At 28.3% G+C, this 17,809-nt stretch overlaps 3 protein-coding genes across 6 annotated transcripts; 1 reads left to right on the top strand and 2 right to left on the bottom strand.

Moving 5' to 3' along the window:
- Positions 1-3,707: 3,707 nt before the first annotated feature.
- On the bottom strand, positions 3,708-7,705 carry LOC141534933 (uncharacterized). Of its 3 annotated transcripts, none has more exons than XM_074254585.1 (7): positions 6,348-7,705; positions 5,914-6,063; positions 5,722-5,853; positions 5,436-5,594; positions 4,942-5,028; positions 4,706-4,843; positions 3,708-4,601 (listed from the first exon to the last, which is right to left on the bottom strand). In XM_074254585.1, exons 1-7 carry the CDS (start codon positions 7,621-7,623, stop codon positions 3,853-3,855), a joined length of 2,691 nt encoding a protein of 896 aa, XP_074110686.1. In that variant the 5' UTR covers positions 7,624-7,705; the 3' UTR covers positions 3,708-3,852. The 3 variants fall into 3 exon arrangements, with proteins under 3 accessions (XP_074110686.1, XP_074110684.1, XP_074110685.1); XM_074254583.1 differs by having other exon boundaries at positions 4,942-5,073; positions 6,348-7,704; XM_074254584.1 differs by having other exon boundaries at positions 4,942-5,073; positions 5,436-5,582; positions 6,348-7,703.
- Positions 7,706-8,799: 1,094 nt separating this feature from the next.
- On the bottom strand, positions 8,800-17,727 carry LOC141534992 (uncharacterized). The gene is made up of 3 exons (XM_074254685.1): positions 17,580-17,727; positions 9,565-10,851; positions 8,800-9,041 (listed from the first exon to the last, which is right to left on the bottom strand). Coding segments are annotated over exons 1-3 (1,515 nt in total). The 5' UTR covers positions 17,582-17,727; the 3' UTR covers positions 8,800-8,815.
- On the top strand, positions 10,883-16,583 carry LOC141534989 (uncharacterized). Of its 2 annotated transcripts, XM_074254682.1 has the most exons (9): positions 10,883-11,462; positions 11,542-11,816; positions 13,315-13,636; positions 13,864-14,148; positions 14,253-14,575; positions 14,772-15,015; positions 15,227-15,443; positions 15,527-15,839; positions 15,930-16,583. In XM_074254682.1, the coding sequence occupies exons 2-9, from the start codon at positions 11,646-11,648 to the stop codon at positions 16,089-16,091; spliced, it is 2,037 nt and encodes a 678-aa protein (XP_074110783.1). In that variant the 5' UTR covers positions 10,883-11,462; positions 11,542-11,645; the 3' UTR covers positions 16,092-16,583. The 2 variants fall into 2 exon arrangements, with proteins under 2 accessions (XP_074110783.1, XP_074110782.1); XM_074254681.1 differs by having other exon boundaries at positions 10,883-11,816.
- Positions 17,728-17,809: the final 82 nt, after the last annotated feature.

Below are 17,809 nucleotides of genomic sequence, written 5' to 3'. Positions count from 1 at the left end.
GTTAAAAATTAGTAGTAAAATGCCTTAAATCAGGCAATTAACAGAGGCACACAAGCGCTAAGCTGCTAACGTAAAAAATTTTTTTCGTCTTAAAATGATTGAGTAGCTGTCTACCATATGCGGTGTTAATTGCTTTCTTTTAGACATTATATCCCTCTTTTTTTCCCCCTGGCTTATAAATCTACTTGTGCAGTTTCCGTGAAACGGGACGAATGGGCTAGCTTTGCCTTATACATGTATACATTCACATATCTGACTTGCGAGACCACATCGAGTGGCTAATTCGTCAACGGTGCAACTCTATCCGGTCTTCAAATGTGTATTAGTATTAGTATTACATATATATGACAGTAATATTGATAGTATGCGTAAAAATTCGTATACAAGTAATCAAGCACGAATAAACCAAAATGTACCAATACTAAAGCATCCATAACTCTTATACAGAGAGAGATCTTTCTGTAGTAGATATAGTCATTGCGTGAGTGTGAGGAGAAAAATATTTCGACTGAATAAAATTTACGAGCGACACGCGACAAAACCTAAAGCTTAACTATAATAAATATTTGCATCTATTTCTTTTGTTGAAATTTTTTTTACTTTAACAATGTATGGATTTATATTGTGTATACACACATGTGATATATGAGGAGTTGAGTTTTTAAAAAAGGTATCTTTTTATTTTTGATTAATCGAGACAAAAAACTGATTATCTTTAATTATAAATATTTTTATTGAACTTTTTTAATTTAGCTACGCAGATAAAAAAAATTTACTTGATTTGAGTTGAAAAATTCTTAAGCTAAGAAATTTTTATTGGTTTAAATAAATTTTACTTGATTCAAGAATTTTTTGTCTTGGTTCAAGACAATGAAACTCTTAAAAATTATTTTCTTGGTTTAAGAATTTTTCTCATGATTCAATTTAATTTTTTTTTATAATCTTTATAATTCTTGAAGTAATTAATATTAAAAAATTTTAAAAACTACTCTTTTAAAATATGAAAATATACCTTTTTGAAAATCAGCTCCTCGTATGTAATATAATAATAAAGAAGATATAAGATATATAATTATCCTTCACTTCTATTCTGTATAAAAATAAGACCAGTTATATGATACATCTAATAATAAAATGACAAGTCATTTACGTGATGATATAATTAAAAATTTAAATGAATGTGTATGTATAAATAAATATATATTGAAACAGAACAGAAAGCTTAATAATAAATATATATAGAGGAATATTAGATGAAAAACATTCACCTGTCACAAAAGTTGATTACTACTTTCAAACTGTCTGTATGAGTAAATTAAAACCCTCTAATCTCAGTAACCCGCGTGGCTCCTTGTCGACAGCCTACTAATTTTATCTTCCGGACATTCCTTGCCACCCTGAACTGACAGCAGCTCAAATTAGTCAGCTGATTAGTCAACAGTAAAGTTCTGAGGATGCAATTTTGTCGGCGACTTCCAAGAAGGAAATTTACTCTTTTTTTTTTTTTTTTTTTTTTTTTTAATATTAATAAAAAAATAATTTAAATGAAAAACGGATGAATGAAAATTTTTAATGGTCTTGAAAATGAGGAAAAAGTTGTTAATAGAGTGAATACCATTAATCGGTGGGTACTGTGACAAATTCTTTTTTTCTACTTCTTTACGTTGCAATGAGGAAAAATTTATTTCTGAAATTACTTCATTATAGAATTTTTGTTATCGTTTTATATTTTAACTGTGGATATTTCAAGTATAAAATTATGAATTAAGATTTTTTTTTTTAATTTTTAATACGGTTCAATTCCAGGTGAAGAAATAAAAATAATATCAGGATCACGGGTAGTTGAATCAATTTAAACAATCATTGAATTGCAACGTTTCGTCTTTATTATTAAGACTTTATCAAGCTCTCAACAGTGTCTAAACGATCGTGAAATTAAAACAAATAAAAAGAAAAACATGTTTTCTTAAATAAAAATTTGTGATTCAATTTTTGAGTTGAATCTAGCTGATGAAATTATGAATAATCGATGTCTTATTAAGTTTTCAGCGAGAATCATAGATAAGAAGTATAACGCTCCAGGTAAATTAAATCTATTACCGATATAAATTTGTAAAAAAAAAAAAAATCATCACTAGTATATCCTTCTCTGATGACGTTTCCGGATAACAAATTTCCTTTCTTCCTCAAGTCTTATAATTTCATTTTAGATAAAAATGTTATTACTGTGTGAGATCTCTGCAAGTAAGAATTTTTTTCTGCTTAAATTAAATTTTGATTATTATTATTATTGATATTTAGCCAAAGTTTGAATGATTTTTTAAAAAAGGTAATAAGGTAGAAAGTAAAAAAAAAAAAAAAAAAAAAAACAACTTTTGAAAACAAGTTGATTTGGGTTATCAAAAAAGAAAAAAAATTGTTATTAGTTTAATTTAACGGATATAATAAACGGGTGGTGTTGTCTTTGAGTTAATATATGCATGTGTATTTTATAGAGAGTAGAATGAGCGCGCAATAGTCCGTGAAAGTTGACTGGTGGAGAGACCGCAAGATGAGGGATGTTGCCGCGCCAACTATGTTAATTAAATGCATTACTAGCTCCTGCACAGCCCTAGAGTACTCGGAAAGGGACAAAAACCATTTCAGCTGATAAAGAAGGGAATAGAAGAGAAGACAGCGCAGAATAATGAATGGGAGTTGGAAGGTAAGGGTAAAAGAAAACGAAAAAAAGAAGACAAGAGGTAGACCATAGAAGTAGCTGTGAATATAACTAAGAAACGGCTGCACGACCCAAATGAAACCTTCCTGATGGCTAATAACATGTCCCGGGCATGACAAACGTATGCTACTCAACCATCCCACCATTTCTTCTTTTATTTCTCAACCCCCTTTTATTTCTCTTCCATTCTCCGCTCATGTTATATTACATTAGTAAAAGGACTTTTGCTCAACATCATCACCAATCGTGACATTCTCAACCTTTGCATTTTGCACACTAAAATACCAATGCATTTCTTTCATTTCTTCTTTAAAAATATTTAAAAAAAAATTTTTATACGCCCCAGAATCGACGTAGTTTGATCCGAAATGTGCAAAAATTCAAAAAAAAAAAAAAATTTATACGCACTTACAGCTCCCGGGAACCATCTCGGAAGCCATAAGGGCGTATAATAAAAATTCTATTTTTTTTTTCCAAGTCCAAAAAAAATTTTTAGTTTTAAGAAAAAATTTTTTTTGCATTTCTGCACGTTTCATACAAAAATACATTGATTCCCGAAAAAAAAAATTTTTCTACACGCCCTTATGGCTCCCGGGACCTACTTCAGATGCCATAAGGGCGTATAGTAAGTAGAAAATTCTTAATTCCGTTAGCCAAAGTGACGAATAGCGCAAGAACCGCACTATTTAAACTGACCAACTTAAAAAAAGAGATATTAACTTGCGTTAGTAAAATAAATTTCCTCGTAAACGTTTTTGTTATCATTTGAGGAGCAACTTATTAGCAGTTGTTGATGATAACAGCTTTCAACCATACTATTTCAAATGACAGTCGCATCCATAATTATCCGGGTTGAAAAATAAAAATAAAAGGAACGTAATTATTTTTTTGGATAAATATAAAATAAAAAATCTTTACTCCTTAGTATATTTTTTGTAATTCAATAATCAGCCTTATCACATGATATTGATTAATTTAAAAACACCAATTGATTTTATAAAAAATATTATAAACTTTATTTATCTATAAAAATAGATTTTACTAATAATAAATTTACAAGTCAAATTTAAAAGCTCGATATAAATTTTTTAGTTTTCAAAAAATTATATTAAATTGACTAATTTTATTTTTTATTATTGAAAAAAAAAACCAGGTAATTTATTTGAGAATGATTTTCTGCAATCGTCGAGTTTATAACTAGGTTTGATAGAATTTTCTCTAACTAAGTTGTAAATATCCTGAGTTGCTAAAAAATTTTCCTCTAAATTTTCATCAGCAGAAGATGAGTCAGAATTCCTGTGAACATCAGCATTCGAGATATCGCAATCATCTTGATATTCTTGAAAGTCTAGAAAATCCATTTGACTAGATTGTTCACAATTTTCTACACTTTCATTTTGAGTGTAAGTTGTCAGAGGGTTAATTAAATTAATGTCATCATACTCAAGGTTTTCATATTCTTGAAATGATTCTTGATCACTAATAATTATTCCCTCAATCACTTCTGACACTTGAATATCATCAACAAGTTCTTCTGGGATTGCAGGACTGATATCATTTGGAAACTCTAACTCTAGATTAACTTGATAGTTGATTTCAGTGTTGTCAGACGAACACTTTGGAGAATGTATTAAAGGAATTTCAGTGAATTCTGTAGAATCGTCAAATTTTCTGTTAGTTTCTAAATAATCATGATCCAAAAGCTGGGTATTTTTAGGAAAAGAATCATCTAACAACAAAATAATTTCATTGGATTCTTCTTCTAAAGGTTCGAGTATTCTAATACATTTATCAGGAACTTGATTAGTTTCTTTTTCATCTAATTTGCGTTTCCTATTCAATTTTTCTTTGCTTTTTGAAGATTCTTCAGACTGATCTAGATCTGAAATTTATGAATTTTTTCATTAGAATCGATTAATTTTTTATACGATTTAAATTGTGTAAAAAGTTTAAGATTATAAATATATCATGATTGCACTAACTTACTTTTTTCATTCAATGTTTCAATTTTTTTATTACTCTCCTCTGGATCAGAGGCAACAGGAGCTTGTGCAAAAATTTTATTTGGTATCTCGACTTGCACGTTACTTATAATTTTTATACATTTACTACTTTGGCTTAAATCTAAAAATAAAAAATCATTATCTTCCCAAACAATTACAGATTAAAATTTTATTGAATAATTCACGTCTAGAAAATAAATAATTTGAGTAAGATCATACCTGTTTTAGATTGCGTACTATCTAAAATATCTTGCTTCTTTGATTTGTCAATATTTTGATCTTTCGATGATATTTTCTTGGATACATCTAAAACACCCAAAATATCTTCAAATCTCTTTTTACGGCGAACTTCTGCACATAAAAATCATAAGTTTTAAATTAATGTCAAAATTAAACTAATTACGGATGTACGAGCACTGTAATATAACTTTAAAATAAAAACTGGATTTTTTATTATGTGTATGTAAAGTTTTTACATAATTAAATAATTATAGGATGAAAGTGAATGGAGAAATGATTTATAAAAAAAAAAAAAAAAAAATAAATAAATAAATAAATAAAAAAAAAAAAATAAAAAAATTACACACAATCAAATAATTTAATCAAAAAATTTATATTCAAAATAATGTTTTTCTTTAGCGTTTGATTAATTAGTTTACATATATTGACGAAGGTTCAGTTTCGCTCGAAAAAATACTTTTCACTTGACTTACGTTTCTTTTCTAATTTTTCATCTTCGATATCTTTTGATGTTTTATTCCTAGAATCTTTTTGAACTGCCGAAATAGTACTAGCAGATGATTTTTCACTTTCATCGTCACTGTGGTTTTGAACAACTCTGTTGTCCTTCTGATTTAGATCTGAAATTAGTCCTATTATTATTATTATTATTAATCCATATTATTAAGAGAATAAGCATTTTATTATAAAAAAAAAAAACACAATTTTTTTTTTTAGATAAATTATCAAAATTTTTTGTTGTTTATTACTCAAACTTACTTTTTTTCTTCGATTTTGACCGCTCAATCCTTGATAATTTTTCAGAATCTTCCGAAGTAGCTTTTGCTGATGGCTTTCCACTTTTAGTTTTGCTATAATTCGCAATATCTGACTCATTATTTTTGTTTCGATCTAAAAATTACAAATTTAAAATAAATTTTCAGTGTTAAAATAATTTTTTATTAAACTTACGTGTTTTATTCCGTGTCCCAATATTTTTTTTATCTTTCGATAATTTTATATCAGCCTCCTTTGGATTCATTAAAACATTTTCACTTGTCGGCTTTTCACATTCGTCATGCTGATTAATTTCACCATTGGGTTTCTTATTTTTGTTTACGTCTAAAAATTTATTTAAAAAAAACAATTATAGCAAAACATTACAATAATATCTTAATTGTTTAGATGTTGAACTGTATGAAAATCAATTAAAAAAATTTTTTAACAAATCAATTACAATAAAAAAAAAAAAATGCTTCTAAAAATTTTTATTAATTTTCACATGTGAAATTTTTTAATTAAATTTTTTTTATAATAATTTCATAACTAAAAAAAATTCTAAAAAAATTTTTAATCACTGTCAACAACTTCAGTGTTACCTTAAATCATATAAAATTCATACTTGCCTGTTTTTTTAATTTCAATTGTCGTCGCCTGAGAATTTTGCATAATTTTTTGCGAAGCTTTAACATTAACCCATCTACTTTCACAAACTGGGGTATCACATCGAGATAACTCCAGACGACATTCTAGCTTTTTTTGAGGAACATTTCCTCGACCATCAATAATTTTTTCAGAAACAGTTTGATGATCTTTTTTCTTATCTCCACTTATTTCTACCATTTTTTCCACTAAATTTCTTTTCTTTTGTAGCGAATCACTCCAAAATCGATTACGAATTTTTATCATAGAATTGCAGTATTTTTTGGTAGAGCAGAATAAAATAGCACCCAATATTTCTCTACACCTTACCATCCTCCTATTTTTTTCCCTGAGAGTTATCTGCAGAGCGTCGTACTCCTTATTGCTAATTAATTTAAAATTTTGATCCTGTTTATTCGAATGACATTCAATGACAATCATGTTTGGTTCCAAAAGATCTCTCGTTTCAAATGTAAATTTATGATACAAGTATGATTTACCGCCAGCAGCCTTAATTAGATGTCCATAATTATTACACTGTTTAGTTGAAAAAAAAATAAAATTATAACCATCAAATATTCTTCTCCTGTCGTCCGTTGAGTACAATGGTGCATCTTTAAATTCTTCTGGAAGACAAGCATTTGTGATGATGTAATTTTCAATATTGGGTAATTTAGTATTTTGTTTAACAGAATGTACAAAGTGTTCCCAATAAATTTTGTCAGTAATCGGCAGCCCATCAATAACTGCTAACATAAATTTAGGCGTTATTCTATTGCACATGGATAAATAATGTGTACATTTGATATTACATTCATTAAAAACTGCACCACCAACATCTTCAATAGCTTTAACTAAGTTTTTTTTATTATCATGATTGTGGCCGCAACTTAAAATACCTATTTTAGTAAAATTTAATGTCCAGATATTGTTATTGTTACTAAACTTTATTTTGTCACCTGGATTTAATTGGAAAGGCTGCGACGGTATCAATTTTATCTCTTTATCTCTGATTATATACGTTGAATATCTCGATCCTTGATCTGTTATTTCACAAATCAAATTATTTGTATTGCTGTTTTCACAGTAATTCCGGCTATTCTTGGTGTTTTGGTAAACAGTTATTTTAGCATGGTATCGACTTACTGTTTGATCAGATGCTATACACAAATCAGAAGATGAATTACGACCAATTTGAATTTCTTTTTTCTGTAAAGTTATGTACACTACTGTTCCATTTGGATGCACCAACGACCACATTTTTTAATTTAGTTAAGACATTTTATGCGAACATAAAAACTTTTTGATTTTTAGATTTGATAGGTTAGTTCGCAATTTATAGTTTGTTGCTTTTTCTGGAATTTTAGTGTGAGACCTCTATTCAACTGATGTCGGTAAGGTTAATTTTTACTATTCTTAAAATCGGTATTGAAGTATTGTATGACACATTTAAAAAATTTTTAAAAATATTATTCTGAAATTATATATTACAACATTAAATTTAGCTGTCACTTGACAATTAAAAAAAATTTTTTTTACAAATAAATTGAAGGAAAAAAAAAATTATTAAAAAAATGAACTTGTAGAAATTTTAATAAATTAAAAAGGCAATTTTTTTAATTAATGATAATAATAAAAAAAAATGCTTCTAAAAATTTTTACTAATAATTTTTTTTTTTTTTTTTTTTTTTCTTTTCCACATGTGGAATTTTTTTTTTTATAATAATTTAATTGCTATTAATTTTTAAAAAAAGTAACCTTGAATAATATTTATACAAGGATTAGAATGTCCTTAGTCTATAAAAAAAATATTCTCTGCATAATAAGCACTTTAACATTTAATTTTGTATACTTGTTACAAATTAAGGGTTATACATATCTCTCATATTTGTTTTAACATAAATGCATTGTCGGACAGATACAAAAAAATTTATATTCAAGTGTAATAAAATTTCAAAACTTATTCTATTGTATAAAAACGAACATACATAAAATCACTCATAAAGCACTATTATGTAAAAAAATTCGTTTATCGATTCGAGTATTTTGACACATTAATCACGTTTGTTAAAAGCTGTGGCTACTAATGGACGTTGACCCTAAATTTACTTGAGTATTGTTATTTAAAAATTTTTAGCGTTTTATGATGATTAAATGGTAGATTCAATAAAGCTGTAATTCAAAATGAATTAACTATTCGACACACAAAAAGTGAACAACTTTTTTTTCATTAAATTCGTAAATCAATTTAAAAACAAAAAAATGTTGTGTACTTTTTTTAATATTCATAAGCATAAGAAATTAAATAGCCTTAACATGGCTTATAAGTTAATAAGCAATAATTGATGAAATTGCATTATCAGTAAAATTAAAAAAATTACTGATCTTAAAAATAACACAAAATTCAATGGAAAAAAAAAAAAAAAAAAAAAAAAAAAAATCTTTTCAATGTTTAATGAAATCCTTTTTTCGCCATAATATTCAGTTCTATTTCCAATGAAGCATTTCTCATTACTTCAGCGTAACTTTGAGAAATAATCTTCTTGTCGTTTTCACCCAATGACTCCCATTCATCTGCTAACTGGTTCATTAAAGCTTTTCTCAACTCGTCACCTTTTGAGATTGGTGATTTTTTATCTTCAGCGATCCATTTTTCCCAAATACGTTTAGCGTCTTCGCTGAAATTAAAAAATAAAAAATATATTAATTTTACAATTATTTTTTTTAAATTTATCTATAACAAATATTAAAGTAAAATGCAATTATTTATTTATTTATTTGTATGTCTATTTTTTATTTTCAATAAAAAAAAATTTTTTTTTTGGATCCGTTAATAATAAGTGATCATAAAAAAAAAAAAAAAAAAAAAAAAATAAAATAAAAAGAATAATAAAAAATTACAAGCGACTCTATAATAATAAAGAATGCAAGTAACATTAAAAACAAGAGAAACTGGCTTTCAGTCGCATTTCATCAAGATATTTCTAAATAATTTTGGCACGAGAAACATTAATCAAAGTATAGACTACATACACACATTGAATCGCGAATGATTCACTGTTACGACATCATCAAAAACCATTGGCATTGCTTAAACGGTCACGTATTGTAGCTCATAATAATTATCCGCTTGACTTATTTTTACAAACGCATGTCATGCATCAATAAAATAAACATAAGATAATATGATATAAAAATTACCTGTACATCTTTGAATCAGCACATGTATCTTCGCGTTCTTTAAGCTGACTACTACGTTTTTCAATATTATTTAATGCTGCTTCCTTGCTTGACGGATCAATGTGCAAATCACGTCGTTGATAAATTTTTTTCTCCCTCAAAAGCTCTAAACGATTTCGCATGTCTCTCAAGCGCAGAGTTTCTTCCCAAAGATGTTTCAAGCAAGCACGACTTTCTTTTACCTCAAGGTCTTCAATTTTCTTCTGCAAATCATTGTACATAAGATACAACACCATCATGTCTGAAGAATTAGTGATCGTCGTCAGGGGACCTTTCGCTTGTTCCTCCGGGTAGTCAGACTCAGTTTCCTTTGAATTATTCATTTCTTCACCGGGATTACTTTCTTGATTGTCAACGTTTTCATTTGAAATAAAATCAACTGAATCGTTTCCTTGATTTTCCAAATTACATTTATCATTCATACCGTCGTCTGAAGCCTCCACAACTAATGCCCCGTTGGTTATGGCTTGTTGTTCATAAATATCATGTGTATGCCCAGCAGTATCAAAAACATTTGTATTTTCTAGACTTCTGTGAGCGTAACGTTCTTTATATTTTCTGTCAGGCACAAAAACGGGATCTTTTTTTGAGTAATCCATTCGATCGGACATTGAATAATCACGATTTTCAGTGAAAGCATCTGCTCTTTCGTCAAACGCCTTCTCATTTTGTTCATTAGAGTAATCCATTAGTGATGATTTATAATTATAAGGAGAATTACAATTGTTTTTAAATGGCGAGTCTGATCTTCTTTTTTTTAGATAATTTGAATTATCAAAAGACAATCGGGATAAATTACGTGTGATTGGCTCGGCGATATTTTGTAATTTCGAATCAACACGTTCTGTTTCGGCAGGATTAGTAAAATACGATTTTAATCGGCGATGAATATTGGGATTATACAAGCTCAATTCAGCCCGTTTTTCTTTTAATTTTTCTTCCAACACCTCCAATGATATTTTTTCTTTTGTATCTTTACGTGCTTTTAATTGATCACACTCTCGTTTATATGCTTGTTCTTCGTTTTTTAAGAGCACTTGGAGTTTATTACGTCTTGAGTTGAGTGTTTCTGCTTTTTTTATATTGTCCCAACGAATTGACTTAACATCAACGTTCCAGGTATTGAACTGTTTGGTCTTTTGAGATTCACGCTCAAAATATTGGGCAGTTTGGCTGTAGTAATTGAATTTTTGATCCGATATATTTCGTTTGTGAGCTGCTAATTGATATCTTTTTTCAGATAGTGACCTAAATAAAAAATATAAATTAAATTAATAAAAATTTTTAAATATTTTAAAATTTACTAATAACTAAAAATAAATTAAATTAAACGAATGGATAAAAAATTAGTAAAAGCAAGCCATAGAAAGTAAGGAATAATTAGAGAAATTAAATAGTAAATTTCTAATAAAAAAGAAGAATAGAAAATAAAGAATTAAGCAAAAGATAATAATCGTAGATATGAGAAGTTTGTGATGGCGTCCTAGAAGACGTCGATCAGCTATTTTTGTACTCTGATTTCGTGACGTCATACTCCGAAAATATAAAGTTTTTGGCCGCACTAGAAGGAGGAGGTAACTTAGTCACGGCCCTGGCGAGAAGTCCAGGTCTCGATCTTTCCTGACTTGAGAAAACTACAATTTTCCAAGCAAACCACCAAATAATAAATTCAGTGTAGGCAAGCTAACCAGTGCGCTAACCAGTGTTGAAGCTACCACGAGTTTAAACTCTTGTATTTAATATTTCTTTCGTCATTTTAAATATTTTATACTGATATTACAATATTATAATTTTATTTACAATTCGTATTCTAAATAAGTATAGTTTATTTTCGGAATCATGATCCCAGAAGTTATTGAGTAAATTTTATTAAATATTTTTAATAAATTAATATTATTTAGTCTTTTTTTTTAATTTGTGATTATTTGAATCTTCAAGATTGAATTTGGTTTTAAAGCTAAGAAGACAAGTATTTAGTTAACGCAAGGTGATATTTAAAGAAGAAAAATAAAATAGGAGGGCAAAAAGCCACGAGAAAAACGATGCCGGGTGCGGGAGGTCAGCAACCTCAGAGAACAACATTTAGACCGCCGTGGGTCAAGGATGGACCAAATCCACTACCAATGCCCTCAGCACCGTGGGCACTTAATTCTAGAAGAGAATCTAAGACAAGTAGTGAAGATGCACCGGCATTTACTAAAGTCACACTAAAAGTAATTATTAATTTTTTATAAAATTGTTTCATTTTTTTTTTAATTTAATTTTTATTTTAATTCAATTTTAAATTTAAAAAAAAAAAAAAAAAAAATTACGATGATATTTTTTAAATAAATTTAACAATAATTAAAAAATTTATTTTAATTCTTCATTTTTTTTTTTAATGGCAATTATTAATTTAATATTTATTACTTGCAATAAAATTTAACATTGATTGAAAATCTGTTAAAGTTTTATTTAATTTTATGGCACAGTGCCACAATTGAAAATATGTTTTTATAAATTATATTGAAAAATAAAATTTAATAAACAAAAAAAAAAAATAATATTAAAATGTATTTTTAAAGTATCGAAATATAAATCAGTGTATATATGTATGCTTATAAATAAATGATAGATTAGGTTATTTTCATTGCATTAAGAGACGGAAAAAGAGACAGTGAGGGGTAAAAGATTCAAAGTTAAGCACCGAGACAACGTCTTAAGATGTAAAATGAAAAGTGGCTCGTATATATATGCCTCTGGGTCATGATTATTTCAAGCACACGCCTCGATTTCAAATGTCTCTGAGAGTGTATCTCTTCCTCATCGTTATTTGTATAAACTAAGTAATTTAATATGTTTTCATTTTTCATTATAATTATCATTTAAAGCTTTAAGATTTAATTTTTCTGCATATTATACAATAAATTTTTTTTGTCAAGATAAATTATTAAAAAATAATTAATTTAATATATTTACGTAAGCTATTACAAGTCATAAAATATTAATAAATTGCGACACATAATTTTATTTTTAAATAAAAATAAAGTAATGATAATAATTCACATAAATCCTTGCGAATGTAAATGATCTATTTTTTTAAATATATTTTTAAATGATGATGGTTAAGTTGATAAAAATAGAAATTTTAAACAACGAATGCACGTCTGGAACTGACACAATTGTACAAAAACATACGATATTGGTAACAATTGAATTTGTTAAATTATAAATAATAAATAAAATTAAAAAATATATTTCTATGATGACAAATGATTGGTGTAATAATTAATCATGCAATTATTTTAGTATATACTTAAATATATATCTAAGTATTATTTAAAGAAAATAAAATGACGCCAAATTATTTTTTAAAATAATCTAAGATAGATCATTAGTGATTTTAATTTGAAAGAGACAGCATTTAATAAATTCGATAATTGAAATATTAAATTGAAATGGATATCGCTAGTTCCAGTTCGGATGAACCAAGAGAAATAACATTTAGATGGACTAGTGATAATTTATATAATCCAATACGAACAGTTAAACGTAGCAGTTTGAATATTAAATTAGTTAAGCGAATAAATTATTTTTTTATTTTATAATAAATCCTATTTAATCAAAACGTCAAAAAAAAAAAAAAAAAAAAACACACACACACTAGTAATAGCATTAAAAATAATAATTAAGTGACTAGTGATAATAATTATTATTTAAAATTTTTTTCAGAGTGTAGCGAAACCGGCAGACGCTGTGGCACCACAAAAACAACCGGTAGAACCTCAACCAAAAAAGCTAAGTAAAATAACTATCGTGCCAACGCAACCTAAAAGCGATAAGAATGCAGCTAGTAAACTAGCAACATCAAACGTCAAACAGAGTGAGAATGAAAGAAGTAAAACATCAACGGCTCCTAAACTCGGACAGAAGAATGAACCGCGTACGGAGACACCGTCTTCGAAACCTCAGCTTGAAAGGCAGATTCGCGTTGAAAAATCTCAATCGCGTAGTGACAACAGAGTTCCTCTATCTAAAAGTGAAAGTTCAACAGGTGAGAATATTTTATAATATTTAAATTGTTTAAGTTAAAATTATTTTTTCGATTGTAATTAACAATACGAGATAAAATTTATTGGAATCAGAGCACAGTGAGCAAATTGAGTTATTTCGATCGTAACTGTCCTCGTTGTCAGTATATTTATTTCACCGACCCTGTTAATTAGTTTAATTTATTGATTTGTTTGTCGTTTGTTTATTCGTGTATTATTATGGATTTAGGTGCACCGACACTATCAAAAAGTTCATCAAGGGCGGCGATACCACCGCCTCCACCGCCACGACCTCCACCACCACCTCCTGCTCGGGAAGTATTGAAAGATTTACCCGAGCTTACGAAAACCCAGCAGGAAAAATTGGAAATGCTTAAATCGAGGCCAAGAAAACGTCCTGATTGGGCTTGTATGATGAAAGAACTCGAGAGTGGTAAAAAGCTCAGGCATGTCAAGTGTAACGACAGAAGTGCTCCAATCATTGAGAGGGTTAGCAAAGTTACTGCCGATCCAGGTATTAATTAATTTCTAAAATAAAAATAAAAAAAGATTATCAGATTGTTTTAAAATAGCGATAAAAATTAAATTCTGGATTTTATAGTCTTTGATACTTTACAGGAAACGCACACTTTGTTTTTGAATCAGAAAAATCAAATATGCATAATAAATTGCTGCAGCAGATTCAGTCGGGGGTTAAGTTGAAGAGTGTAAAGACAAATGATCGATCAAAACCAGTGTTGGTGGGATTGAGGAAATTTAGACGGCAATTAACTATTGAAGAACAGATGCACAAAGCAGATACCGCACCTGTCGATGATGCTGTACCCGATGAAATGGATGATATTGACGCAGTAAGAGATGACTTGCAAAGCACTAAACAAATGCTTGCATTGGAGCTGAGAAATAAAGAGGCGTTGGAAAGAGATAACAAGAGGCTACAGGTAGAATTAGATGTGCTTTTTTAAATTTTTTTAAATCCCGTGAATTTTCTAAAATTTACAATGATTTTGTACTATATGATGAAAATATTGTTTTTAAATTTTTTTACGGCTTATTAGAGATAGAATGCTTGATATTAAACTGATAAAATCATGTAAAATATATCTAAAATTGAAAAAAATTTACAATTAATTTCAGGCAAGACTTTTAAATTTGGAAGCAGAGAATGAAAGATTAAAATTGCAACAAAATGTAACTGAGTACAAAAAGCACGACGAAAAAATAGTAGAATCATTGAAAAATGAAGTAGACCAAGCGCGAAAAGATGTTGAGAAAATAGAAAAAGAATTTTCAGTAGTTGCCGAAGAAAGAGATAGGACAAAACTTGAATTAGAAGATTTGAAAAAAATGTATGCTGCATTAGAAAAACGTATGAAGGCTGGTAAGTAGTTTATTTAATTTTTTAATTGCTATTAATTGCGCTAATGCTGATAACTTATCGCTTATACTAACGCTTGCTTCAACTAATTTCGCTTAATTTTTTTCAACCTCGCAAATAGACTATTATTGGGATTGGGAACACGTTGAACCTGAACCCATAGTAGAATTCCCACCAGAATCGGCATCGGAAGCAACGTGGTATACTGTTTCAGGAATGGCATTAGCTGGATGTCCAAGTGCAAAAGATGTAGCAAAGATTGCTTCGCAAAAAAGTATCGAGAAAGCAGAAAAGACTCCAAGTGAATCGGAGGAAGAAGAAGAGGAAGAAAGTTCTGAGGAAGAAGACGAGGATGAAGATCCGGAAGCTGTTGCTGAACGGAGAGCGTTGAGAGAAATTAAATTATTATCAACTAAAATTAAAAATTTCAAGTATATTTTTTTTTTTGATTAATTTAATTTAATTTTCTATTAATTTAATGGAGAAAAAAATAATATTATTTTTAATATTGCAGAGATAAAGAAGACAATTCTAAAAAGGAGAGACATGCATTGAAAGAACAAATAAAACAACAGTTAAAATTATTGAAAGAAGAAAAGAAAAAATACAAATCACTTCAAAAAGAAGTCGATAAAATGGCTAAGTTGATGGCTGATACTGACGAAGAAGATGGAGATGAAGAAGAAGAAGAAGAGGAAGAAGAGGAAGAAGTAGAAGAAGAAAGTGAATCTGAAGAAGAATCAGAGTCTGAAGAGTCTGAAGAAGACGAGGAATCAGAAATTGATGATGAAACAGCTGATTCAGAAGATCGAAAGACTAAACTACAGGTTTATTATTTTTTTTTTCAACTTCATTTTTATCAGTTCAAGTCTTTAGATTGTATTTTAAAATGAAAATTGTATTTTTTTATTTATCAGGCCATCGCTAAGAAACACGAAGGACGCTTAGCTTCATTGAAGAAAGGAAACTATTTATTAAAAGCTCAAGTTGATAGATTGAAAGACGATTTAGCTAAACAGAAAGAAGAAAGCTTATCTTTGCAAGAAGATCTTGATTCAGTTCTGGCTGAATTAGGTTAATTTGCGTAGCAACTAAAGGTTATTTACAGTCGAGCACCCGTTATAAGCGTCCCCCTCATAGGCGTATTCACCTTACTCCACAGTAAAAGTCGATTCGCATTATGAGTTCGTTCTTTGTGAGACCGTATATGGAAGTTTTCTATACACCCTCCCTACCATCGTGCTACCACCCATACGACCGGACTTACTCCAATAATGAAACTTTACTGTACTAAGTGAACAAAATTTTCCCGACTTAAATTAACTATTCCTTTGTGTTTTGTACCAGAGCAACTCGAATAAGCCTTTGTTAAAATTGTCAAAATTATGGTAATACAAGTTAATATATTACGGATAAAATATTACCAATCAAAACATCTCCCGATAAAATATTACCGGCTAAAATATTTGCAACATGTCGCCGGACAAAATGTCTCCTGAAAAAATATCACCAGGTAAAATATTTGCAACATATCGCCGGTACAAAAAAATATTACCAGACATTTTTTTTTTCTTCTAAAAAATATCACCTATAAAAAAATTAAATTAATAAGTGTTTTTAACAAATCAAAAACATTACGCGGCTTTGTGAGTATTTTAGCAGAGAAATAATTTTTTTGGAGCATTAAAGCACGTGATCCAAAATTATAAACTTAATTTTTAATAATAAATTCAATAAATTTCTCACTCGACACAATCGATGACTCTTCAAGCTTAATATAGCGTTTCAATCAATTGAAAATCAAAACAACATTGTGTCACGACTTAAGTGCAGCGTGGACTACAGTAAAATAGGACCGGCTTATAAGGAGTGTTCAGACAACTAAACTAATGGTGTAGTAGTAGTAGGAGGACGGAAATTTCCAGAAAAATTTCTCCTACAACCCCTACATCAGACTTACGACGGGTACTCGAGTGTGTCATCATACTATTTTAATTTTAATTATAATTAAACATTTAAAACAATTAAAATATATGACACTGAAGTTTACATATGTTAAAAATTTTTTTTAGAATTTTATTATCACAAAAAAAATTAATTAAAAAGTTTCACATGTTAAAATTAATAAAAATTACAAGTGAAAATTTTTAGAAGCATTTTTTTATTGTAATTGATTTGTTAAAAAAATTTTTAAAATTATCAGCTGATTGCTAACTTCAGTATGATTAAAATATTTATAATTATTTAAAACACACTTATACATGCACATTATTTATAAATTATATAAACTATCATTATAAAATAAGATTTGACATACGTTTTTGTATTTGACGTGGACAAAATGATGAGTTTATTTGAATGATGGATAAAGTTTATTGTTTTTCCTTTTTTGCTATTATGATAGTCTAAGATATTTTTAATAAAGATTATTCGACATTACTAAACAAACTTATATATATATATATATATATATATATATATATATATATATATATATATATATATATATATATATATATATTTTTATTTTAGGTTAGAATATTGTTTATTATTAATTGACTACTTACATTCTCTAATTATCGATCAAACTTTCAGTCGCAAAGCAACAACCAACCCATTTTAATATTTTTATATCAAACAATTTACTTTGTTGAACGTTGTGATACGTTTGTTTGTACGCACCAGAATATTTTTGTTGTAACCGACAACCGACACACAATTTCAGTAGGTGTTATTGATTTTTAGCCCTTTTGTGGCTGGCCTTGAATTCCCTCTCTGAATTTGTATAGAGTGTCTT

This window comes from Cotesia typhae, unplaced genomic scaffold (assembly GCF_013202065.1).
Source record: "Cotesia typhae breed Kobodo isofemale line unplaced genomic scaffold, CoteBio_Ctyphae scaffold_13, whole genome shotgun sequence".
NCBI classification, from domain to species: Eukaryota; Metazoa; Arthropoda; class Insecta; order Hymenoptera; family Braconidae; genus Cotesia; species Cotesia typhae.
The sequence above is the reverse complement of the archived record's forward strand: the minus strand, read 5'-3'. Positions and strand labels throughout refer to the sequence as shown.